At 46.7% G+C, this 26,634-nt stretch overlaps 1 protein-coding gene across 1 annotated transcript; it reads left to right on the top strand.

Annotated features, from left to right (window-relative positions):
- EGLN3 (egl-9 family hypoxia inducible factor 3) lies at positions 1-26,634 on the top strand (the record flags this gene model as incomplete). The annotated part of the gene is made up of 5 exons (XM_082485710.1): positions 1-442; positions 21,855-21,974; positions 23,886-24,022; positions 24,711-24,784; positions 26,597-26,634. Exons 1-5 carry the CDS (start codon positions 86-88, stop codon positions 26,632-26,634), a joined length of 726 nt encoding a protein of 241 aa, XP_082341836.1. The 5' UTR covers positions 1-85.

Genomic DNA, 26,634 nt, shown 5'->3' with positions numbered 1-26,634 from the left:
GCCTGGAGCCGGCGGCGGCCCGGCCGGCATCGCCTCCTGACGCGGGGGCCGGGCAGGGCAGCGGCGCGCCCGTCCCCGCAGCGCCATGCCGCTGGGGCACATCATGAGGCTCGACCTGGAGAGAATCGCCCTGGAATACGTCGTGCCCTGCTTGCACGACATCGGCTTCTGCTACCTGGACAACTTCCTGGGGGAAGTGGTGGGGGACTGCGTGCTGGAGCGGGTGAAGAGGATGCACCGCGACGGGGAGCTGGCCGACGGGCAGCTGGCCGGCCCCAGCCGCGGCGTCGCCAAGCGGCACCTCCGCGGCGACCAGATCAAGTGGATCGGGGGCACGGAGGAGGGCTGCGAGGCCATCAACTTCCTCCTCACGCTGATAGACCGGCTGGTGATGTACTGCGGGAGCCGGCTCGGCAAGTACTACGTGAAAGAGCGATCCAAGGTAAGGGGTCGCGGCGTCCCGGCCCGCCCGCCCCACACCACCGGCTCCCGCCCGGACCGACCCGCCTCGCAGCTGCCGCTGGGACCCGGCGGAAAGTTTCCACGGGCTCCCCCCACCCCGCCCGTGTCCCGTCCTCGCTCTCCGCGGGTGCCTGTGGCGCAGGCGAGCCCCGCTGGGCTGTCCCCGCAGGACGGCTCCGGGTGGCGGAGGCGCCGCCGGCTGCCCAGGGGACGCCCGCGGCGGGCAACCGCTGGCCAGCCCTTGCCGCCGGCGGGCGGCTGCGGAGGTCTTGCTGTAAACCGCGGCCAACGGGGCTGCCCGCTGCGGGTCCCTCGTCCCGCCGGTGCCGGCAGCGCTCCGGGGCGGTTCACCGACGTGCCCCGTGCTGGGTCCTCGCCGGGCTCCTCGGGTGCGGGACCCCGGCCGGGCTCTTGCGTGGTACCCCCGGGTGCCACCGGGGATCGCTTCGCAGTCGATCGGGGGCGGGTGGGGGGCTGCAGGCGGCACCCCGCTTCCCGGCGGTGGGGCCGGGGGCCGGCAGCCCCCCGCGGCTGGCCGCTGCCCGCCCTAGCTGCCGGGAGCGGGGACCGCCAACCCCGCCAAAATAACCACCTAGCCTTGACCGTGACTTTCCTTTGGAGAGGATTGTTTCAGGTGGAGGGAAAAGCTCCTTACTCCCTCCCCGCGCACGTACGCGGCTCGGAGCCGATTATTTGGCTGTTGGCGCCCATGTGATAATGTTATTCAAAGTAGTTTCGATGGTCTAACTCATGGCAGCGTCCGGCACCTGAAGAGGTTTTCGTTATTGCGTTGGGTATGTGTGGCACAAAGTAAGGGATGCTCAGTTTGAGCACAGCAAACTTTTTTTTTTTTTTTTGAAGGGGAGAGTTATTTTTTTTTTTAATCTAGACTTTCTTCCTCAGAAATGGAGAGGACGGTTGTGTTGTAGGTTTCTTTCCCAATGAAGTTTATTAGCACTTGCGATGTCATTACTTCGGTTTAGGATGACTTGTCTTTTCTTTCCTTGTCTGTTTTGCTGTGGCAAAGCGGACTGGCTTGGAACGAAGTTTGCTTCACTGTCCTGCACGCTGAAAACATCTCCATTTCTTTATTTCTGACTTGAATTCTATAATACATAGCGCATTTTCAAAACATCCACATCCTTTAGAGATATGCCATAAATAGAAACGATGAAACTTTTTAAAAAAAAATTACAAAAGCGAAAAGTTAGGCATTTCGTTTGGTCCTAACTTGCACTGAACTAAGGGGACGTGTGAATGGTGCTGAGATTTTTTTTTTTTCTCATAGAAGACAAAGCAGTATGGTGATGTTTACCAGTTGCTTGAGAACACTTTAAAACCTGTGTGTGCGAACCCCCCTGCACACTTCCACACAGTGGTGGGAATAATAAAAGGTTGAAACATTGCTCCTGTGCTTAGCTCAACTAAACTGATGATCAGTAGTTCAGTTAAAGCTTGGGTAGATTTGGTTTAAAATGAGAGTAGACCTGGTGGGAGTCCAGTGTTAGGAGGTATAAATAACCATTCTGCTTTGGCATGCCTTTAAGGTCATCCTATTCTTTCTCTGGGTGACTTCTGTTTGCCTGATTACTGCTGGAAGTGCATTGCTGGCCACCTGTAGGGGGAAAAACGTGGGGGCTTATGTTAAAGTCGGACTGGAGTGAAAGGAGGTGGTCCAGCATTTGTACAAAATATTTGGAGAAAGAGTCAACTGGATGCTTGGTGGCTGTTGTCACCAGCTGGGGAGGAGGGTCTTTTGGGGAGTGACCTTGGGGTTGTAGAGATGATTTAAAAACTGAGTTTTGGTGTTCTTGCAGTTGTTTTTGTACAAATAGTAATAACAGGACAGAACTTGTTTTATAAACAGGTACCAAGTTACTTGCTATAAAGAGAGACTCTTGGCCCTTGCGCTTTAGTGTGGAAAGTGTCAGACTCCAAACAGCTCATGGAAGTGCTTACACAACAGTCCAGGACTGAAAGAGACTCAAATGTTGTTTGTAGAACTAAATGCAGAGGAATTTCCATCAGAAATTAATAGTAACCAATCCCCATATTATTATAATAAGTACCATGGATATGTGAGGCCCTGGAATAGCAGCTGCCATCTGTAACTGAGATGTGGGACGCCTTCAGCAGGAAGATTATTCCTGTGACTAACCAACTGACTACTACAGTGCATGCAGGTTCCCACGTCACCTATAGACGTTTCTCTTCCACCATTAAAGCTGCACGTTTTGCTTGTCTTCTAAAATTTTGTGAATGCATACACAAAAATCCCAAATTTAACCGTTTACATATAAACGGTTGCCTAGAAAACTTCCATGTCTTAACATTTGGAGGGGCATGGGATGAGTCTGAGCAACTGGACCAGAATGTCTTAGCTGGATGCGTGCTATTATAATTTGTTTTGGAATATAGGTATTAGATGGGGCTAAGAGTCCAGAACAATTTGTTGAAATTATAAGCCTTTGGCTACATGGTAACTCCTCTTGTCACGGAAATGAATCTGTGCATTATCAGCCTCGTGATTCTTTAGAGGTTTATGCTTTTAAAACAATAGTATGACTTTAATCTTCAGCCTAAATGTTGGAAGAGAGGGAGAGATTTGCTTAGTAAATGAACTTCTGTCAGCTTACTGTCTGCTTAGTGTGATGTGCTTCATGTAGCTACACAAACATAAGAAGACAAGAATGACTTGTCCAATAAATAAAGCTTTCCTTGTAGCTACGTGAGAGAAACGAGTCAGGATTTTGCCATTTCCAAATGACTTCCAACAGCATTACAAAAAAGTTAAGACTGCTTCAAAGAGAACAGATGGAAGTAAAATTTTACAAGGGTACTGGGTACTCTTAAGAGCTGTTGGTTGACATTTGAGGGCTGATAATGAAATGTAACCTTTCATCTTTGCAGACCAGTGATCCAAATCTATCTTTAGAATAAGTCATATTTTAAAATATTAGCTGACATGGTTAAATGATCAAAATAACCTGATAACATTCTTCTAAAGGTCTCTTCTGTTGACAGACCCGATGTACCGCTTGTTGGCTTCTGCGTTCTCTTCAACTACAGTTTCCATTTCCTAGTAAAATAAAGCCACGATTCCCCTTTTGAAGGAGGTAAACAGCTAAGGATCTCACCGAGGCATCACTGACCCAGGTTAAGTCCTCTCTTTGGTGTGAGAAGATTCACATCCTTGTGCAGAGGGACACTCTGCCCTGAGGACAGAGGTCACTTTGGTTTTGAGGACCTGTCTCTACTGTGCTGAAGCTTTGACGCTTGGTGGAGAAAAGCCGACTGGGTCGTTTGGGCTGGGAAGCGAGGCCACAGCTTGGTCTCCGTGGCCAGTCACCTGGAGTGCCCCCAGGTCAGGTGGTGCTCCGGGGACCACGGGGCAGAGGGTGATGTGCTGCAGCTTCTGACTCCTCAGGTCCCAATGGGATAATTGAGGTTTTTGGGGGCTTGAGGGGATGGTGGAGATGGTGTGGTCTGTAAAAGGTTTGAGCCTACTTGCAAATGAATATTGCTCGGGTGCAGAGGTGGCACAGGGCCCTGCCGTGTACTGTAAAATTTTCCGGGGAGGCAATTACAAAACTCTGTAGGTGGTGAAATGTCTGCCTTGTAGAAAAGTAATCCCTGTATTATAAATAAATAAATCAAAGCGGCAACATTAAAAAACCTCCCCAAAATAAGGCAGGAAAATACTCCAGAAGAGAAGCCATTTGAGAAATTTCTCTTTCAAGACATGAGAAAGGATTTATTTTTATTTTTATTTTTTTAAAGTTAGAAGCTGCAGATGTGCCAGGTGCTGCAGAGTTTGGCATATCCGTCCCTTTGGCAGCTTCAGATGCTGCAGAGCCTGGGGAGCCGTGGGCCCTGGAAGTCCTTCCCGCGGGGAGGCAGGGGACGGGGGCTGGCAGGAACCGGGTGGGCTGGCCGGCGCGCGGAAAGGTGAAAGCAGCGTTCGTTCGCAGTGGGTTGCCTGGGCAGCTCATCTGCTGCGGAGAGGCTGTGGCTATTGCCCCCTTCCCCGTTTTGCCCCTGCTGGAGCAGGGCAGCTCTCCCCGTGGTCTGGCAGGGTCCCAGAGCGATGCCGTCAGCGCCTGCTGCCCTGTGCCACCTCGGCTGCGTCAGCGCTTGCCGTGCTGCCAGCGGGCTGCGTTGGTGCTCACGGGCGAGGGGTGGAAGGTACTTTGAACTGGTGTGGCTGCGCTCTGCATGGACTCTGCACCCCGGTCCTGACAGCAGCGTGTCCTGCTGCGAGTCACTGGTACCCTCTTACGTGCCGTCATGGGTTGAAATCCACGTCAGAGTTGCCTTTGGGGACCTTGAGCTCATCTTGCGCCTGCTGGACACCAGTGAGCCCCCCTGGTTAGAAAATAAGGCAAGAAGTCATAATCCGAAGAGCTCACCTGTGTTGAAGGGAGCCCATAACTGATGTTTTTAGCTCAGAACCCAACTGCTCACATTCAGTGTCAAGTATATGGCCTGAAGTTTAAACACATTTGTTTTCAATATGAGATTAATTAATTTAGAAGTCCCTGTGGGATGTGAAGCCTCTTGAAAACTTGCTTCAAAAGGTATATGTGAGCCTTTCACTTTCCTATAGGATGTTTTCTGCATCCTCCATTTGTAGCCACGACACCTCCCCCTGCTCACCCCACCCTGATGAGCCCTCTCGGGCTGTCACAGGAGAAGCGGGTCCTGAAAACCAGAGCGGGTCCTGCTGCCTACCACGCGATGGGCTGTTCTTAAGTTGGTTTTGAAACGTGGTCTGTCTAGCAGGTTGTTACCAAGATTTCTGTTCCTGAGGACTGAAGAAATAAATGAAATGTCACAGGCTTGGGTTGAGCGGTTTTATCAAGTCCCTCATAACTCGGGTAATGAAGTGAGATATTTTTGCATTTGTGTATGAGGAAAGAAAAGTTCTGTTCCACAGCATTCGAATTCTATCCTTTGCAATTAAAACAGAGTGAAATGCTGCATTTTCTGATTTGAGGTGCAGGTGTAGGGAGCAGGGTAACAGCAAACTGGCTATAGAGCAGTACTGAAGAGCAGTAATGCCTGTAGGAATATACTGGTTTATTATGTATCACCAAGGATTTTTGATACTTGCGTAGCAGCACGCCTTGCAATTAGTCTACAATGGGAGGTCTGATGAATACCACCATCCAGAAGAAATATGCATAATTTCCCTTTCTTCTAATCAAATGCACATGTTCTGGCATAATGGGTAAGTTCAAATCTGTTCTTCTGGCCAGCTGCCGGCAGAGTCCAGAGCCACTGGAACTGTAAATACAACAGACAAGTCGTTTTATGATATCAGACCGAGGAATTCAGCATTGGCACAGATCCTAGAGTGGTTGCTTTGGCTCGGTGTCAGAGCTGATGTTTATATCTGTGTTTGTCAAGCGAGATTAGTTAGCCTAGTTAATTATACACAGGAATGTATAATTTTTACTTGACAATCAGAGCATTAAATGAGTATAAACCTGAGCATATTAGCTCTTGGTTTTGTTCTTCATCAAATTATTCGCAATGACTTTTTGAAACTTTCAAAAGATATTTCTCTGAAAGAGGCACTCGGAGGATCTTTCAGATCGCTTCTTCACTCAGCAGGGACAGGGTATTGGAGAAGCGGGTCAGTATTTTATAGAGAGGCATGCACATATCTGTAAGTGGGTTCAGAAGCATGGGTAGCCTCTACGGAATGGTGTTTGAGCTCATACTTGGGTGCTGAAGTTACAAGCAGCTTGAATTTGGTACTTGTTACTTATCATCGCTCTTAAGAACCTGACTGTAGTGCGCTGGTAGACCTACTCCGTGGTAGGCAGTGGAAAAAATGAGCCGTTTTCAGCGTGTGTTACGCCAGAGCCTTTGGCAGCCAGGTGGTTGCTGTTGGTCCTCCTTTCTCTCTCTTGTGGAGAAGTCTGTAACCACCCAGTGACCTTCCTTACACCGCATTAGGAGCCTGTCCCTGTGCTTCACAGTCGTAGGCGCAGAGGAAGGCAGAAGGCGGCTAATCCTGTAAGAGAAGGGAAATAACTCTGAGCTCTCAGGCAACGTGGAGAGCAGAGTGGTCTGTTTATCCTGAGTTTGTGCACACCTTTGTGGCATCAGGACAAGTTACTTGACTTTTTTGATATTGTCTGTAGTTTTGCAGTCAAGCAGTGCTTCACGACTTTCTGGAGTTACACAATGGTGGCAAAGCGGTGAAGTTTTCCACAATCTGTCCCGCGGTGGTAGTGCGTTTTCCTCAGTACCTTCTTACCCACTGCCATGACTGCTCTGGTTCCAGTCCTTCCCAGCACCGCTACGTCAGCTCTTAAAGCCGGAGACTTGCAGTGGTAGCCCTACTGGTGTGCCTGCCAATATCCCTAGTACTTGCAAGCCCTAAGTAAATATGTGCCTCTCCGTTTGTTTTTGTGTGAGGGCTCATTGCTCATTAAATGTCAGTGTAAACCTTCCACGGCTGTGTGGGGAAGGACACTGTAATACAGGTGGCATTAATGCCTCTGGGTTCGGGCAGCATTTGTCCTTTGGACTGGTGGGGGTGTGTACGGCGTTGCAAGGCACAGTATCCCTGGGACAGCCACTGGGGAAAACGGCAAGATTCAGAGTTCAGTGCCCCCTCCCGCTGAGCTGGCGTTTTGGGAGGGAGGGGAGCTGGTCCTTGCTATTAATATTTGTACACAGCCTTTTCCCAAGGTAATTATTCATGAATAATTCAGTTCATTACAGCTCACTGCTAATAACAGTATATGTTTAAGTGGAGATGCGTTGATGCTTATAACACTGATGCAGGGCAGCAGGTACACAGTAAGAATGAACTTGTTTCTTTGCATTAAGGATTCCAGCTGTCTGTGTTAATCCCAGTGTCTTTATCTGATTTCACAGTAAACTCTTCTTTCTTTGACTTCCAAACTTATCTGGACGGTGGCTCAGTGTAATACAGCCTTACCCTGTGTGTTGCTTCCTGGGCAATTTGCTGGATTTAGTATGTGGAAGTGTCTTCTCCCTCCTCTCTGCTGTGCTGCACAGATTTTTTTGCCTTAATTTTTTTTTTTTTTTTCCTTGTGGTGGTGGGGACGTTCAACCGTGTCTGTACTCCCTCAGCAATTCCTTCCCATATGTGGAAGTGGTGGGATAGAGGGAGAAGATAAAACCACAGTGACCCAAACATGAACGCATTTTTAATCAGATGAAATCTTGATGTTTGCTGAACAGGCTGGACACACTTGGAAGAAATCAATACTTTTATCAAATGTTTCAAGATGACTCTTGCAAAGTCAAAGTACTTCTCTTTTTTTTTTTTTTTTTTTTTTTTTGAGTTATTCACTTTTTGAAAAGTTTTCTCCTGCTCCTGTTTCAATTGGATTGCCTTTTCCTGTTGTGTAATAGGTCAGGGGCAAGTGGTCCTTTGGCACCAGCAGGCCACATAGTGCTCATTGATTTTGCCGTGGATGACTTGTGAGAATGAGAGTCAGGAAAGGAAGCCTGCGAGAGTAAGTGTTGCCGGTCTTAGATTTATGGAGCAGGAAGATGTGTGCATACCAGCTCGAGGGAATTTGAAGCCCTGGGTTGGATTTATCGTGACTGTAATCCTTCTGTCATAAAGCTGAAGACTGGAGCAGCATTGTTAGAAAGCTGCCAGCAACACAAGGCTCCCTAAGCTTCTGTGAAAAGGTTTTATTGGATTAGTAGAGGAGCTATTGGGTCGAGGTGGTTTGGGAACTGCTTCTGGTACCTGTGCCTAGGGCAGCTGATGGCCCCTGTGGTGGGCTCCATGGGGAATAACTAATGCATTGGCACAGAACGTGGTGGGGCTTGACGAAAGATTTTGATTGATGCGTAACATTGGTTTAGACCTTTTACCGCTTTGAAAAGAGATGGCAGGGAGTTGGTCAGCAAAGCAAGAAAGTCGCCTCTCTAGCTGTTCAGGCAGTGAGGTGGAGGAAGAAAATGGATGAAGGAGGCTCGTGCCAAGCAGACTATCTCCTACTGTTTAAACTATTCACAAGCACGTCATCCCATCAGCACACCACTCCTGACCGTTCCTGTGAGTGATTTGGAGAGACCTGTAAGCCCCACTTCCCCTCCATCAGGCACTCACACATAGGCGTCTACTGTCTCTCGGTGACAGAAAGGATCTTTTCCCTCCGGTAATTTTTCTCTTGTCATTGTGTTTTGATAAGATTAGTAGACAAAGAAACTTAGTGCCACCATGCAAAGCACTTAATAGAAAGCAGTTGATTAAATGAGCTACTTGTTGCTCTGATTTTTCACAAATAAAGTAATGCAAGAGATTTTGCTGACGGTAATGGTTCCATGGAGGCTTACTAAAATGTTCATGCCACCAGCCACCCAGTTTAAAATGAATAGTATAAATTGCAGTAGTACGGCATATCACACTCTGCACAGACTGGAAACAGTTTGTCCAAAGCTTTGTCAGCTGGAAATGGCAGGGTGGCCGTGTCTTTTGCCAAACATCAGGGAATTGCAACCTTCTTTGCAGCAAAAAACTAACCATTTTGAGTCTCATATATATATATAGTTCATACGTATCCTTTGGTCGCAACAGACTCTTTTCTGTGCTTTCTTTTTGGACCTGGAAATCCAAACAAGAAATATGTTTGCATTTTTCTTGTCTGTAAGTCATAATAATTAATCATTGCTTATGTCTTCTTGCACTGTAATCTTTTATACGAATTGATAAGGCAAATGTCTTTAAAGTTTTGGCCCCAGTTCAGCAATTCACTTAAGTATTTTTTTAAAAGGTTCTTTCAAATCAATGGGACTGAAGCACATCCTTTGGTGCTGGTGCTTGGCTTAGGCTATACTAGCATATGTTTAGAAAACTTCAGGAAAAGTTGCAGTGATTTCTTGTGCCATCCCTGGTCTCTGCGTACATTTTGTGTTAGATTTGAAATATGGGTCATCTTTTACATGGTGTCTTGGGGACGGAGCAAGGAGCCTGACTTGATGGAAGTTACAGATATCAGTTAGGATTTTTATCTGACCTTTGGAATTGAGCGTCTTGAGGCAAACCTATCCTACACCATTAAGGGTAGCAGCTATTCCAGTAATGCATACAGGAAGATGGGTGCTAGTCAGTGCAGGCTGGGAAATGCCACCCTAGGGTGCGAGGCACTGTTGGACAGCGGGCTCCGAGGTGCTGCATGCCAGCATGGAGCATCCCAACTACCCGTAGGCTCCAGGGAATGATGAAAGTCTCTTGCACACAGTCCCTCGCTGGACCATGGAGGGGGGGAAGTGGGGGAAGCAGAACCAGGGGAATTTGGGAGAGGAGATATTAAAGAAAAAAAAAAGGGGGGGGAGGGTGTCAATTAGTCATCGACTTTGCTGTTCCTAGATTGTCTTAGGGTGTTGTGCTTGCTGCTGAAGACTATATGTGTAACTGTACCTTCCCCTTCTGATTTTCCATAGGGAATCTGGTAGAAGTGGTGTGAGAAGTTGGAAAAGGAGAAGCTTCACTGTAAATGTTGTAAAATGTCCTGCTGTTAAGGCATATAAACCATGGCATATGACTAGATGTGCGCAAACAGAACAGAGTCTCCCGGGATGTATCAATAACTCTATTCTTTACAGTAGTCGCCAATGTTTCCACTTCCCTAAATTAATTTGCCCTCTGTCTTCTGTTGACTGCAGAGCATGTGCGTGGTGTCTCTGAAGGAGGCCAACAGGAAGGGTCACTGCCTGGTTAACTCTTTTACAGACTTCCTCTTCACGGAGGAGCAATGAGAGGATTTGCGAATGCTGGTCCTCGTTGCCAAATTTACTGTAATTCAGCATTTGATGGTAGTCAAAGGCTGAAGTGTCAAGGTTGTGCATTTTACCGTTATATTTTTCGGTGCATAACTTGATGTCTAACTGGTCACCTGAAGGCTCAATACCAGTCTGACGCTCAGGGTGGAGATTTCTTAGCAAGGATGAAAATGTAGTTGACTTGGGGTTTTTTGTTTGTTTGTTTCTTTGTTTACACTTATCTAAGATGTCTGCAACTGAAACAAGTACAATTATTTTTCGTTCTTAGTTTACTTTTGTCTTTTGCAGGCACTCGGTTAAAAGCCCGTTTTGCTGCTCACCATCCATAGAAGCTGTTGCTGCTAATTATGAGCTGCGTTAGTACAGTGTCTTGGCTGCAGTTAGGAAAGGCACTGGTTGTGCCAATGGTGACCACAGCCATGGGCAGACATAGTACCTACTTCACCCCCACACCTCAATATGTATATATACCCCTATAGCTCTGACTTGCCACCACGCATCTGTACTGCCTTCCCCCTCTGCGTTTCCCACTGCAGGGATGCACTTGCGCCCCGCACCTCCGGCAAAGCCAGCTCCAGCCCCTCACCGAGGGGTTTCTTACCACAGCCTGACGTGCCTGTGCAGCCACCATCTCTCATCTCCATCCCGGGGAGCCGGAGGGACAGGGATGATCCTGGGAGAGCAGCCCCCAGCCAAGCTCCAGCTTGGCTCATCCCCGGCCGCCCCTGCAGTGGCTCCGAGTACACGCTGGTCTCGTCGCACTGGTCTTGTCACACTGGCTGTCGGGGAGGAAAGGTTTTGGAGAGGAAGAGGAAAAAGGAGGGAACAAAGCCAGAAAGACCACTCCAGGCTTTCTGCATCCTCAGGAAACATCCTGAACCCACACCAGAGAGACCACCTCCCTCCGCAGCAGTTGCTGTGCTTCCTGCAAAAACTACCTTAAATGCCGAAAAGCGTTGTTACTTTAAGACCCGGTCCAGAACTGGGTCTTGAGAAACCTCCCAAGGGCTGTTGCGGTGGGAATGGCTGGGTAAGGCTCCAGAGGGGACTTCAGGGGAACGGAGCAGCAGGGGCCGGAGGGGAAGGTGGGGAGGGAACCCTTCAGGCATGGCTGTGTCTCTGTGCAGGGCCACTGCCCTGGCCGGTGAGTTAAAGCCAGGCAGACAGCCTGTAGGGTTGGTCTATTCTGTCAGGTGGTGGCAGCATAAATCCGTGGGAGAGGCTTGACCAGTGGAAAAAGTGGGAATTCAGCAGCCCGCGTTCAAATCCGGAGCCTGACGTTGCCCCGCAGCTGGGTTTAGGACCAGGCTTCCTTCTCTCTGAGCTGAGAGCTTTTTGTGAATGGCTTTAAGGTGTGCAGATGTAAGGCTGGAGCTCAGTTTGTTGTGTGGGTCCGTGTCTGTGGTTACACGCGCTTTCTTTGTTCGGAGTTGCCCAGATCCTGTCCACGCACATCTTACTGCTGCGAGTACCGACTGAGTAGATGGTGGGGAGGGCGAGCACCACAACACTTATTTATTCTTTTTTCACTCATGCATTTTTATTGCCTAACCTTAGTACGGGTGTATAACTATATTATTACAAAATTGCTTTCAATCTGAATAACTTGTTTCTCTCCCTGTGTGGAAAGATGCTGTGTCACTGTATACACATTCATCCCCTTTAATTGCAGCCACACTGGAGAGATTGTACCGTTGTAATGTACACGTGTAGTCGGAGCAGTACAACTTTATGTGCAGGCAAAGCCTTAGAGGTAAAGACTACACGTGTTGTTTAAGCATAGCAGAAATTATTTCTGATGGTAATTTATTATAGGTAATTTTAATGAGTTTTGTCCATAAATATTCATATACACAAAACCCTATGCAGGAATAAATGTACTGTTAGCTAGGCAAGGTCCTCTGGAAGGGTGGTGGGGGGTGAGTGCATCTGCTTCCTTCCAAAGTTAACATAGGAGATAACTGGTCTCGTCAATTAGCCTTAATTTGGTGCTGCTGCTGTGATAACAAACCCTTGAGAACCCTTAGTCTCTCTGTTTATGTAGTGCAGTAATGTCTCGGCAGCCTCAGAAGTCCAGAGGGCTCCGACAGTTTAGGGAGGAGGCATGTTTGGGGTACCTGCCAAGTGTGAGGATGCTAGGCTGAGCCCTGCCTCCTCCTCTGGCAGCAGAGAGACTTTCACTGAACCAAAGGGGACAAAAAAACCCTACCATCTCCCTGGTGTGCTTCTGCCTCCACTGTGGTGGGAGTGTGTGAGCTGATAAGAGGTGTCCTGGGCGGTGGCCCCAAGGAGGGACCATGCTGGGCAGCTGGGACCTCCCTATCCCCTTGGTCGCCCTTGACACATGTGCTTCGAGGTGTTGGCTTGTCACCTCCTCTACCTGCGAGTGCCCGGGGTGCCCCCCACGAGCCTCCAAAGGGAAAGGCTCACGGGAGGCGTTAGGGATGCTGCGTACAGTGTGTGAGCTAATAAAAGTCTCGTGGGCAGCGCTGCTCACTCGCTGTGGGCCCACAGATGGTACCAAAGGGATGTTGGCCAGCTTGGGCAGCTCCAACACCAGCAAAACACAGCTTGCCTGTGTTGTGGCTGTCTTTCCTGGCCTTTATTAATGCACCCGCAAGAGCATCAAAATATGTAGTGTACTTTAAATGTTGCCGGGGGGGGGGGAGAGTGGTGTAATCTTCTGGGTGATTAGTAGCAGAATTGAAAAGGTCTTAAGTGCTGACAAAGAACGAAAGGCTGGGATATTTACAGAACTATGAAATTGTCTTTCTGCCACACAGATGAGGGTATTCCGCAGAGGATGTCTGTGCTGGTTACCATGCCTTTTATTCCCCACTGAGAACCTGAACATACAGGGACGGTCCTTACAGATTTCCTTAATGAGCCTGCACTTACTTACGAATTTGCTTTTCTGCAGGGGTGGCGCTTGTCACCGTGTCCCCCGGGACTCATTACAGGGGATGCTTTCTCTATCTGCATTGATTGCTTGCGATGCTTTCTCGTTAGTGCAGCTCGTCCACATTTGCCTCTTGGGGGGAAGAAGAGGGGACTGAAAGAGTTTTCTGGGTGATGAAAGAGACCTTCAAGAGCAGGCAAAAATAATCCTAACATTTAATTAAACAGAGTATTTTTTTTTTTTTTTAAAGTGTGGGAAATAAGCATGCCTGCAGGGGGGTGAGGAGGGAGGGAGACCAGTAAGAACCAGACCAGAGAAGCGCCTTGAGCGTCTGTGTGCTGCAAGCGTGGGTTTCCCCCTCTTCCCTCCGCCGCGTCTCTGCGGAGTGTTCTCTGGAGTAAAGTTTGCGTTTGATGGCCGATGGCCTCACGCTCCGCACGTAGCGCTGTCGTTAAGCCATCATCTGGCTGGCCCGCCGCCAGGGCTCCGCGGCGCAGGGGCGGCCCCCTCCTTCCCAACTGAAGCAGCCTTTATTGATACATCGATGCACTGCACATGTTTACGGCTGCTAATTGGAGGCTTAATCTGAAGATCCTTGACTGAACTGGCAATAGCCCTTTAAATTTCAGGTCCTGCCGTGACGGTATGCCCGCTCTTCACAGCACGCTAATCTCTTCTGAAACTGGATTGTCCCTGTGTGCGTGCAAGGCACAGCGACTGAGGAACGCTGCGGTCCGACATGTAGTTTTAGGTCAGAGGAGGATGTGCAATAAAAACCTCAACCTGATTTTACCGTTGCAGAAGACGAGAGAAACACTGGGGAACTGGAGAAAAGTGTTAATTGACATACATGGAGAAATATGTAGATTCAACACACAAGGAAGGAGGCTAATCCTTTTAATCATTCGAAGAGACAAAGATGCTCACTGCAAGGACAGTTGTGATCTCATGGGAATTTTAGATTTGTTTCGGTAAATTTCAGTGTTCGTTTTTTTTTCTGGCCATGCCCAGAGGCTGAACATGGAGAATTTGAGTGGTGGTCTGAAAGGAAGAGGTGTTATTTTACTTGGCTTTTTAAAAAAAAAAAAAAAAAAAAAAAAGGCAGCAATGAAGACAGCATACAGAGGAAGATGAATGCCTGGGACTTTTTCTTTGCCCAGGAAACCACAAGTCCTTGGAACCCTGGGGAACTTCTCCCTCGGTCCAGTCCTTTCTGAATTGCCTCTTCGCTTCAGAATCCAAGGGAGTATCCAGCAACAGGGGCAGCTCAACAAAACTCACCACTGTCTCCAAAGCTTGGTTCGCAAATGCTCCCTGTTCTCTTGGCAGTGGCAGATGGCCACCGCTGACATGAGGCATGGCTCTTCCATGCCTTCCCACTTCACAGTGCCCTGGCAGCCAGCTTGAACATGAAGGGCATCCAGATTTATCTCGAAGTGGGTGTCCTGCTAAGAAAATAAATAAAAAATAGTCACAAGCTGAAGCTGTCCTCCACGCTAATAGGACTCTTCAGGCCATGAAGAATGAAATTCTTCTGCCAATCATTAGAAAAGCTTCCTAAGCCCCACCACAGATTCATTAAATAGGGAGCTCGTTTTTAAAGCGGCATCAGTCTGTGATCTAGCTTCCTTACAGACAGATTCCATAAGATTTGAGCATTTATTAGGGGCTCCTTGAGCTACCACTAGATAACATGCCAGCCATCAACACCTGGGAGGCATGGAGATAATCCACGAACAGAGCTTTCATGGGCAGCTCTTTGTTTCTACTTTTAGTTCTAGAAGAAATGTAATAATCAGGAACAGTTTTCCATCTTAGGGAAATTAGAATAATATCAGGTAATAATAGCCTTTTGGTTGGTAAGCAAAGATAAACCAGTATCTTTGCATCTTTTTCCTGCAGATAAGAGCGGTAGTCTTTCCCACAATTCCCACTCAGGCTGTTCCTCAAAAAATTTTCCGAAGTGTGCCTATACGCACCTGGAAAGAATAATCAATCTACAATGGCGCATATGAAAAACCAAATAGGATAAAAAGGGAGAGATGAGGTTTCCAGTTCTTGGAAGATCTGAATCTGATGATTAGGGTTGCATACGTGCAGGGAGAAGCAAGTACCAGACCACCTGGATAAAACACTCTCCATGGAAAAAGGATTTTTGTACAGTTATAAGTACTTGTCCCGCAGGAAGGTATTAGTTAAAAAAATAATTTAAAAAAAAAAAAGGAGGTGGTGAGGTGGTGATGGGCACCGTGAAAACGGCATTGTGCTCCTGAGATGAGGAATTTTGAGAATGAATTTATTTTCACTTGTGCAGCTGCATCTCTGGCTATAGAAATGCCTTCTCCTTTCCTCTAAAATTTTCAAGATTGCTGATATAATACAAGAGCAAGGAGCAAAAGTAGTTGTGATCATTCATGTCAGTCCGTCCAAGATATAGTGCTCCAGAGATGAGTCACCTAATGGTACAAGGTCCTATCAGTCTTTCGTATCTTGTTTACCGTGGCTCATTTGACCCTTCAGTAGACACTTGTTACCTGCATCCAAGGTACCTTCATTGTGTAGGACCACTTCTGCAAGCTAATGAAGGCAGTGTTCGGCAAACTGTGCTTGTAGCTGTTTGTGGAGTTTGATCTGCTTTGTGTTTCAGGAAAGAAGGTAACTGCCCCAGGGTTTTTATTGCTATTTCTCTTGGCTTTTTTGCTTTTTAGATGTCTTCCATAGGACTTTCGTTTAGGCCTCCGTATCAAGATGAAGGTTGAAGTGAAAAGGTGCGGATGTCTTGCCCTGCCAAACTCTAACACTTTCCCCAGTGTTTCTTAATTTCTAAAAATAGGCTTCTTCCTCACACAACTTTTCCCCTCTCTTACCTCTACCTCTGAGCAAGAAGCTGATCAAAGAGGAGGTGGCTGGGTTTAGCTGCGTAAATCCAACAGCTGTTTGATTGAGGACTGATAATCAAGTTATGTGTGAAGAAATGAGGTACCGGTTTCTCATGCAACACTGCCACTGAAGCCCATTTCATGTTTTGCACGACTGAAGCGAGCAGGGTTTCACCCCCTCTTGGGTGCATGGTGGTGATTCCCTTTGCAACGGGCACGAAGCTAATGTCACTGATTTTTTTGGTGTTTTAACATAATCGTCTTCCCTCTGTTCCCTCCCATCTCTACAGAGTATTAAATGAGACCACTTTTCCTAGTTCATGCTTCAGTATAGCAGTTGAGTGTTTTAACTTTCATAAATTCAAACAAACTAATATTTAATAATGTTCATGAATATTTTATACTCAACCATTATAAGCTACACGGTAGAAAACACTTGGGCGCAATTGGGTGCAACAAGAAAGTACTTAAGAAACACCCCGTTGTGCCTGTGTGTCAGACAAGCCTCAACTGAGAATCTCTTGTCTTTGATCACGAAATGTCAGACTACTCATGTTCTTTTAATGTAGAGCATGCTGTGTGCCTTTCCCTTTCTGGCTGTACAGACTGTGCGCGTCTACAAACTAAAATCGGGTTGAGTACAATATGCACTCAGACCTAAGTCAATCAAGTGAGTCCTGGTAACCCTCATCTCTTAAACTCCGGTCAAGTGATTTTTTCGTTTGCGCTCGACTTCAGGACCGAGAACCACGTATAGGACTGAAATTTGGGAAACCTGGAAGTATGCCGCCAAATAAAAATGTATCTGAAAGCTGCAGTAGCTGTAGCACCGCTAATTTTTAGTAATACCTTGGTTTTCTAGACAGCCATCGTAGTCATATTGTAGATCAATATTGCTTTGCGTCTATATTGTACCTTTCATCTAAATAAGACTTTCCAAGTAATTTCTGAATTTTACTATGCGATGTGCAAACTGTGTGTGCAGAGGTGATCTACGCTAGAGATCAAAAGTAGCCGCCGTTCAACAATATACGGGACAAATCTGGTGCGGAAAATGGAAGAGCGTATCGGGGAGTCCTTAGGTTAATCTGCAAGGGCGGTTGGCGTTGGCAGGATAGAGTTACGCAGGTCAGGTTTTTCTCTGCTGGTTGCAAAGGTCATACTAGTTCTGGGAGGAAAACACAGGATCAGTATAGGGTTACAGTACCACCTATGCAGCCTGCACCAGGAGCTCACTGGGGCCCTGGCTTAGCACTGGCGGGCACGGAGATCATCTCCTCCTGACCTGCTGCCATCACCGCCTCCTATTAGGCAGCGATCGTTTCCACTTTCGAGCGTCTTCTAGCTGGGGTGTTCTCTGAAGCGTTTTGTTCCAAGTATCAGTCCACTCCAGCGCTGCTTATTTTAGGAAATGTAGCAGAATGGTGCCTCGCAGCATGGTCCTGGCTATCAGCTAAGAGAATTTGTTTTTCCCCTCGCTAGAAGCACTGGGAGGCAGGGAAAATTCCTCTCTACGGAACTGTTGGTTTTTATCTGCCTCCAAACTTCGCCGGTGTCTTGCAGTTTGACTTGCAGATTTTTCTGGCTGACTTGAGTGTAATACTTAAAAACTGAATGATGAATAGCTTATTTTTGCAAGCTTCTGTGCAACGCGGAGTTTGCTGATGAATCCTGGCTCCTTACTAAGGCTGGTAATTACTGCTTGTTTAACTGGTGGTTGATTTGCACCCCCTTGGGAAACCTAACATCTCTGAAAATGACAGAGCAGAAACTGCAGTGTTGATGATTTGCTTTTTATTTTCCAAGTTTTGCAGGCTTTAATTTATGACTGTCGACTAGACCACCAGAGCATCGGTCTCCAAGCTGTGGGGTGGGTGTGTGTGCGACTGCAAATGCATGCATCTGTATATTGGAGTTTTTAACTATTCAGCTGTTGTGTAAGACAAACTTGTCTATTTTAACTTAAAATAAGGGAGGGGAGCCTTGCTGAAATTTACTTAGGCAGGGAAGTGGAGCCAACTGACAGCCATTGTAATGGATTGTATTGCAAAAAAAAAAAGTTATGTACATTCGTGTTCCTTACTGCCTGCTATAGTTAGTTTAGGCTTGGAGTTGGTTAATGAAGGGAGATGTTTCCAGAAACAGAATGTGCTTTTTTGGACACAATAGCTGAAAAAGTATAGGAAACATTTTTTACTGACAGTCCACTTGCTCGCGGGGTAAATGGTTTGATTATTACGATCCAGCCTCCGGCTTTTGTAGCAAGCCCGTGCACTAAATTGGCCGATACCAGTGTTCACCAATTACCTAAATTAAGTCTGGGTCATGCATCTCATCTCCTGTTTCTTGTTTGCTTTGAATGAATCCAAAAGTAGTGCTAACAGCTGGAATCCCTGCTGAGGGCAGCTTGATCTGCTCTGGAGCTGCTCCAGCCAGTGCTCTGATAAAGCTTGCTATCGTTTCAACAGGCTCTAGGAGGACCAGAATGATTTCCCTTCATTGTTTAAGGTTTCATTCAAATATTCGCCATGCCAGGAAAAAGGATATTTCACTTCTGCTTTTCTCCCTTCGCTGCTGCTACTAGAAAACTTTTTTTTTTTTTCTCTTTTCTTTTCTTAAAGTTAAGTTAGAACGTGGCCAATGCTTTTCGATTCTGTGGGAATTGTTCTGCTTCTTCATCCCCAGGGACTCTGTGCAAAAGGTGCATGCTGTAAATAAATAAATAATGCATCAATGTCTCGGAGTCAAAGCACACGTTCTGCTAAGAGAACATATTATGTGGGGGAAGCCAGGGAAAACTCTGGCCTTCTGCCCAGATTTTGGTAGTAAGTAAAGCACCTAAATCCCTTTAAGGATCTGGCCTTCAGTTTGTTATTCTTCAGCAGCTTTTTGATTGTGGCATTAAAAAATAGCAGTAATATTGGATTGATTTTTTTTTTTTTTTTTTTTTTTGGCAGTTCAGTACTCTTGGAGTAATGTCTGCTCTCCACAGAGAGGCTTCCATAATTTTGTGTTGCTCATCGACTTAAAAACGAGGTAGTATCAGTCAACAAAGTTTTATTCCCCCCCTGTGCGTCATCCCTCTGGCACGGTTAGCAGAGCTCTGCCGAGCCAGGGCTCCCCATGGCGGTGTAGGTGCCCATCCTCTGGGCAGCAGCTGTGGGGGCTCCAGCGACGAGCCCCCAGCGCAGCCCTCCTCCCTGCCCATCTGCTGCCATCCATGGCCCCTCTCCTCTCCTCTCCTCTCCTCTCCCAGCTCCTGGGGTCACCTTCCCCAGCGTACGAGGATGAGGTTTAGCAAAGCGTGACTATCTTAATTGCGCGGCCTGATCCATCTCGCTGTGCATGGGGTGGGTGAGGGCTGCACCCGCCTGAGCTGCTGTGCGCACAGTTGGGTTGGGGTGGTGGTGGGGGGGCTGCATGAGGGGGGTTAGCCTCCCAGGGAGGCTAGAGCTTCCTCGGACCATTCCTACGCTGCGGTTACGTGTGGTTTCCACCAGCCTTGTGCCCCTAAGCCCAGCTGGTTTCCAGTGCCAGGCTGCAGGCTGTGGCCCTCACTGCTGTTACCAGGCTAAAAGCGAAATGTAAGCTCAGCTGCGGAGCTGTTTGTAATGGCAGAATGACAACAGAGCGGGCAGGACCTATGGCGAGGCACCTAGCCGGCTGCCAGGCATGATGGAAGAGGGCTTATTACTGGGAATTAAAGGCACTCACTCTCATTCGGCGTAATCTCCTGCCCCGGCAGGGCTGCCGGCCCAAAAGCAGCTGTGGCCTGATGTGTCGGGGCAAGGAGCGGGCTCTGGTGGCTTTACTGCTGCCTGCGGGTGCCGTTCTGCCCGTGCTCGTGGGGAGGAGGGAAAGTCGGCTCATACATGACTTGAAACGCAGAGCAGTATGTTCGCAGGTGTATGTGTACGCCTGTCCTAACTGGCCGACTCCTGTCAATAGGCTTTTCGTTCTTGGTAGCAGAGGGTCCAGGGACCCCTTGTGCTGGCTGGTGGTGACTTCTGTGCCAGTGTTTGCTGGCATGATAAAATTACCTTTGTGATTAAAGCAGCGTGTGCTATACTTTAGTTGGTCATGTGTCCCGTGAGGACAACACAGCTTTAGCATGTGCTAGGAAGCAGAAAACAAGACCTCTGGGGTTCCTAGATAAAAATTTCAATTGCTCTTGGTAAAGCCTTCAGTGTTATCGGCTGTGCTTGGCAGGTTACTGGGGGCAGGTCACGCAAGTGGTGCGCAATCACATCCTCATTCTGTGGGACAGTCATGTACAATACTCTTGTATGCCAATTTAGGATGTTATGGTCTGGATGGATGGAAAACTAGGTGGGTAAAAAAACTGGTTGGATGGTTGGGCTTGGAGGGCAGTGGTTAATCGGCTGTATCATACCCAGAAGCTGATAACAAATGGGGCACCACGGGGGTCAATCGCAGAACCTGACCTGTTCACTACCTTTATCAGTAACCCGAAGCACATAACAGAATGCACTCTCGTCAAGTGTGGAGATGACACCAAACTGACGGGGATCAGTCGATGCACTTGAGGGCAGGGCTGCCACCTAAAGGGACGCAGATGGACTGGAGAAACAGGCCAATGGCAACCTTTGTGAATTTAAAAATGGAAAAATGTGCAGTCCGGCCCCGGGGAAGGAAGCATCCAGGGCAGTAGTCACAGGAGCACAGCCAGTAGATTGAGGAGAGTGATTGTCACCCTCTCCTCAGCCCTGGGGAGAGCACATTTGGATACTGCGTCCAGTTTTCTAACCAAACTTAGCCCATCATCTCCCATCACTCTTGCTGCTAATACTGGCAAGCAATGAAAGATGTCAGAGGAGTGGGAAGAGGACTTCTATTGCCACAGCTTTAGTGGAGTAAACTCCATGGAATGTGACAGGTATTACTACCAAGTAGTCCCAATAGTGGAGAAGTGACTCTGAGGCAAAGATCTGGTACCCTACCAGCAGTCTCACCTGCTCTTCCCTGCATCCTGCTTAGGCTGCTAATGGTGTCAACTCAAGTTTAATACATTTCTGCTGTAAAATCCCTTTTAAGACCTGTTGACTGTCATGTGGTTTGCAGTAATTCATGTTAGGCTTATCTCATCATTCAAGGTGAAATTTAAACGAACTGTGAATTAAGCGATCGTATCAGCAAGTCTGGAGATGATCAAAGAGAGAAGTATGCTTCTGAAAGCTGTTGGGTTAGTTCTGTGGCTCAGTCCATGAAAGCAAATATGCACTGCCCTGTGCAAACACAGCACAAAGGAGTTGCAGATTTTTGCAGACTTTGCTCTATGGACTTTTACCCACACCTCTTGGGGACCCTCACTTTGTGTTGGACCATAGGGATGTATATGACAGAAACTGGAAGATATGAGTAGAGGAGAATGGTGGTGGCAAGGCATGACATCCTGGGATTGCTTTCTACTTTCATTATGACTGGAAAATCAGTTTTGCAATGACTGCTCAGCTTTAGAAACCCAAGCAAACTTTAGCTGAAACTGCTTCAAAGTCACGTAGCTTGTAGAGAGCAACAAGCTTGTGGCATACATACCAATGTTTTAGTTCCTTTGGTATATACTTTGGTATATATGTTGTGAAATACAAAGGGTACTTATTTCCACTTTGGAATTTCACACTGACTCTCTCAGTGAAAGAAGCCTGTGCAAAGATACCTTCTGGTGGTGTCTGCTGCAGGTTTTGGATTGATCATCTGAAAAATGCTGAGCCAAACTGGTGGTGGGAGGATGCTTAGCAATGAAAAACTGAAGGTGGACATCTTGTAGAATTTATTTATTTTTTATTTAACAGTCTTTATCTTTCATTCAGGCTATGGTCGCTTGCTATCCTGGAAATGGAACTGGGTATGTTCGTCATGTGGACAATCCAAATGGCGACGGGCGCTGCATCACCTGTATTTATTACTTGAATAAGAACTGGGACTCCAAGGTGAGTAAGCCACGGGGCTGAGGCAGAGCATGAAGGAAAAACAACTTAAACAGAGCTTTGGAGCCGTCAGTCGCTTCTGTGAACTCTGGTGAACTTTTGAACAGCTGGTCCAGTCTTAATCTCTACATTTATTTTCTTGGTGTTTATGGCAACCCTTTGGAAGTAAAAATCTGAACTGTTTCCTTATTCTCTCTCCTATCCCACACACATACTGTTTTGTTGCTATAGAATAAAGCTTCTAAGCACCGGGCTGCTGGCTCTTACGCTTTGTTTAGCGGAAAGAGCAATGAAGCACTAGGGGGAAAAAACCCTGTAATCCACTAAGGAATAAGTGGATTCTGGGAGCAGAATAAAATGACAGCCCAAATTTGGGACTCTAGCATTCTTAATACTGTTCCTTCAGGCTAACCTGCAGAAGATCTTCAGGCAGTTGCCTTTGGGGTTTTCTTATGAAGTGATGGGGCTTAGGAAGAGGAACGAGCACATGGCTTGGTTTGTCCTCTCTGTCTTTGACTCCGCCAGTGGGTCTCTTGCCAGGATGGTGCTCTTGTTTCTGCTTCTATTACTATAAGGCAATAAAGTCACCCTTGAATACCTTTAAGTAAGAAACAAAATAAGGGTTTACGTTTGCGAAATTGCAGGATGTTTGTTTACCCTTCTGTTGTCATAATGAGGCAAAAAACGTTCATGTTTTTTATCTATTGAAAGTCGCCCAATCTTTTTTGTCTCTCTAACTTGTCTTGGCCACTTCAGGTGGATGCTCTTTAAGCACACATAAATCCTATGCACTCTCAGAAGTGAGTTCAGCTTTAGAGGCGATGCCACTGAAAAATGCACCGTTGGAGAAAAACACATTCCTTTACAGAGAGGATGACAGTGAGACATCTCACTGTAATAAAATGAAGGAGGAGATGTGGGAGGAAAAGCAAATATCCAATCTATTTTGTGCGCTGTGCTCTTATTCTGATAGTGAGGAAGCACTCAAGTGGACACTAAGCAAGCTAACTGAAATCCAGAGCACTGGTGGAGAGTATTATGTGGGTGTGATGGTAATGTTATGCGAATGTATGCTGGAGGAGATGCAATAGAACCATGCTGGCCTTTGAAAGCAACCATGTTGCTTTAAACCTGACCTGTCAGTTTCTTACTGAGGTTTGCATGCCACGTGGAGGTACTAAGTCAGGTTAGTGCTGGGTTGACAGGATCTTCCCTGCACTCTGTGGTGCAGCTTCAAAGAGCCCTCTAACAGCAGCTGGGAGGAGGCAGGGTTCAATCTGCATCTTTTCCACAGTGCGTGCAGGTCACCAGACTTTTTCCCTGAAACTCCTGGCACATGGAAAGAGAGAAATGATGTGGCAGAGAAACCAGGCTATGTCATAAGTAGGGAAAAGACTGGCTGGGAGAGAGAACGCATTTATGGGAAGCTTATTACAAATCCCACAATAGAACAGACTTTGCTCTTCCCCAGGGTGTAAAAGTTAACTCCTATATGATCAGATGCAGGCTCTGAAAAACCGTGAGCAGCAACTAGCAATTGCTGGGAGGAGAGTCTGATCTTGGACTGGTCAAGTGGAGCACCCTTACCTGCCTTGTGGTATTCACTGGTTCCAGAGATGTGACTGGGAGCTCAGAAATTTCCCAGTGTTTGTTACAGGGCCAGTGTTGTCTGTATCTTGGTTCATTTACTTTACCCAGATGTTTATGCTGAAACATTACAAACTGTTTGGGAAAATCAAGGTGGCCAAGAGATTCAGTGTACGGTTTTCCAATGTTGTCATGTAGCTGTCTTGGTTATCATTAGATGTTTATTCCCTATTTGTTGGGTGCTGAAGAGGGAGAAATAAGTCATTGTTCACATGAATGTGTGGCTATTTATGTGTATAAAAAAAACAGCCTTTCCTTTTCTTTCAGCTGCATGGTGGAATTCTTCGGATATTCCCAGAAGGAAAGTCCTATGTAGCAGATGTTGAGCCGATTTTTGACCGTTTACTGTTTTTTTGGTCAGATCGAAGGAATCCACATGAAGTCCAGCCTTCTTATGCAACCAGGTAAGTAGCATATTTGGTATTGATACGTGGCCAGGAAAAAGCAAAGCATCTCTTCTACCAATATTTGTATCTAAAATTATGGCCATCATCTATTTGTTTAAATATAATGTGCATAAAAAAAATACGTGGCTGGATTTTGATTGGATCTTATGGTTTTGAGTCACTGGGAGTGAAATGAGGAAGAACAAGCTTGACTGATAAGAATCCTTGTGTGATGGAAAAAACCCAACTCTTTAACCATTGACAGGAGAAATCTTCTGAGCCCGACATAGCTATTTAGCTGGGAGATGCTGGGTTATACTTTTGCCCTCATAGCACTATAGGGATTCTTGGGGCTACCATCTGTCAACAAGCTACGAAAAGCTGATGTGATGCAGGGCAACCCCCAAGCTGCCTGCAGGCATCCCAGAACAGAAAAAAAACATGCAAAGGTCTGTAAGCTACTCTTGCCCTCTGCCAGGGCCTGTGCACTCTTTTGTGCTTCCAAGCAGAAATTCTCACCTATCTTACTTGATAAAATGCACATTTAAGATTCCGTCTATGTTTTCCTATAAAGATGTGCCATTTGCATCCTATTTTTGTCTCCTAATCCAGTTTCGTTGTTTGCTTTCTCCATAAGCATAAAACTTCAAGGGTCTATTTTAATAGCAAAAGTTGAAACAAAGACAAATTTTTCTTTCTTCTATAGATATGCCATGACTGTGTGGTATTTTGATGCCGAAGAAAGAGCAGAAGCCAAAAAAAAGTTCAGGAACTTAACTGGTATGATTCTTTTATAAGCATTCCCTGGAAAGAATTTAATGCATTTTGATATTTCCAAAGCCAGAGACGGGCTGGGAATAACTCTGTAGCTAGATGGGTGTGATATTAATTTTTAGAAAGCTCTTTCATCTCTAATCACTAGTCAGTTGCTTTATGTGAAGTGGAGAAGTTGTGACGGAAGGTGATTCAGGTCTGGCCTCAGTATCCCTGATGAAGCGGAATGGGGAACATGGGAGAGGCAGTTTCTGATTTCTGTCCCAAGTGGCTGCTGAGATTTTGTCCCACCCCAGGTGGCTGCTCCAGTCACTGGAGTCTCTAAGTTCTTTTTTTGTTATTTGGGAAGTATATTTTGTCTTCTCCAAACTTTGTTTAGCACAAAGTCATGAGACTTGCACAAAGTTTCATAATCATGTTCTCTACATGTTCTGGCCAAACAGAGCCTGTCTTATATATTAAGGGAGGGCTGGAGCACCTCTCCTATGAGGAGAGGCTGAAAGAGTTGGGGCTGTTCAGCCTAGAGAAGAGAAGGCTCCGGGGAGATCTTATTGCGGCCTTCCAGTACCTAAAGGGGGCCTACAGGAGAGCTGGGGAAGGACTTTTTACTAGGGCATGTAGCGATAGGACGAGGGGGAATGGCTTTAAACTGGAAGAGGGCAGGTTCAGACTAAACATTAGGAAGAAGTTTTTTACTTTGAGGGTGGTGAGGCACTGGAACAGGTTGCCCAGAGAGGTTGTTGAGGCCCCATCCCTGGAGGTGTTCAAGGCCAGGCTGGATGTGGCCTTGGGCAACCTGGTCTAGTGAGAGGTGTTGCTGCCTCTGGCAGGGTGGTTGGAACTCAATGATCTTCAAGGTCCTTTCCAACCTAAACTATTCTATGATTTATGATTAATGAAGGGCAGTTGGGGCCTGCAGTAATGCGAAAGGGATTTGTCTTTAATTTACAAGTGATTTCTGGGTGGGGATATTCATAATGACCTTGGAATGTATAGATCATGAGTTAGAAAGAAACTAAATTGAGAAATATATGTAAGTGCATCTTTTGGCAGGCAGTTGCTAGAGTAGCTGTGATCATGGTGCACTTCAAGAGCACCACTACATTCAACTGGATCTCACAGATAGCTTAAAGTGAGCCCAGGGACACTAATGCAGAAGCCTGGGAAGAGGTGACCCCAGCTTTCCCAACAGCAGCCGCACTGCCTGCTCCTGTAGTGATGGTGTATGAGTGATGGACTGAGTTGTCCAGATGTGCTCCAACACCCTAACTGGGCCCATACTCAAAGGTTTGCTGCTGCTTGGAGCAGTTTATGATCGGGTCTTCAGGGATTACGTCAGGCACTTCCTCAAAACACGGTGTGAAGAGCATATATTTTTTTTTTTTTTTAAAATGAGTCCTATGCAGCTGGGAATCAGCAAAGTCACATGCTTTTCAGAACAGACTGTTGTCATCTCTGTAGCTGGTATGCAATGCAAATACTGGCTTTGCCCTTAAACGGGATCATGAGCAAGGGACTAAAAGTGGGGGGGAAAAGGATCACAGATTTGAAAGTTTTCTGGGCTATTTAAATACTGTGCGAGTTGTCTTCAGTTTCAACAGGGCGAACGTACGAAACCTTGCTATGACTATCTCATTACCATGCTGTGGATTCATACAGCATTTCAGTCCATGTAGTGAATTCATGTCATGAGTCTGAAATGGAAAGTACTGTCCATTGAAAACAAACCAGCTTTGTTCTGTTTCTGAGTTTTCAGATGAATGCTGTCAGAACCCTTTGGCTTTAACTGCCTCTTCTTTTTTCATCTTTTCCATGTAGATGCGAGGAAGAGAGAAGCACCTCTTAATGAAGACTAG

The sequence above is a fragment of the Vanellus vanellus genome (genome assembly GCF_965231255.1).
Source record: "Vanellus vanellus genome assembly, chromosome: 6".
In the NCBI taxonomy this organism is placed as follows: domain Eukaryota; kingdom Metazoa; phylum Chordata; class Aves; order Charadriiformes; family Charadriidae; genus Vanellus; species Vanellus vanellus.
Note: the sequence above shows the minus strand (reverse complement) of the source record. Positions and strands in the feature narration are given on the sequence as shown.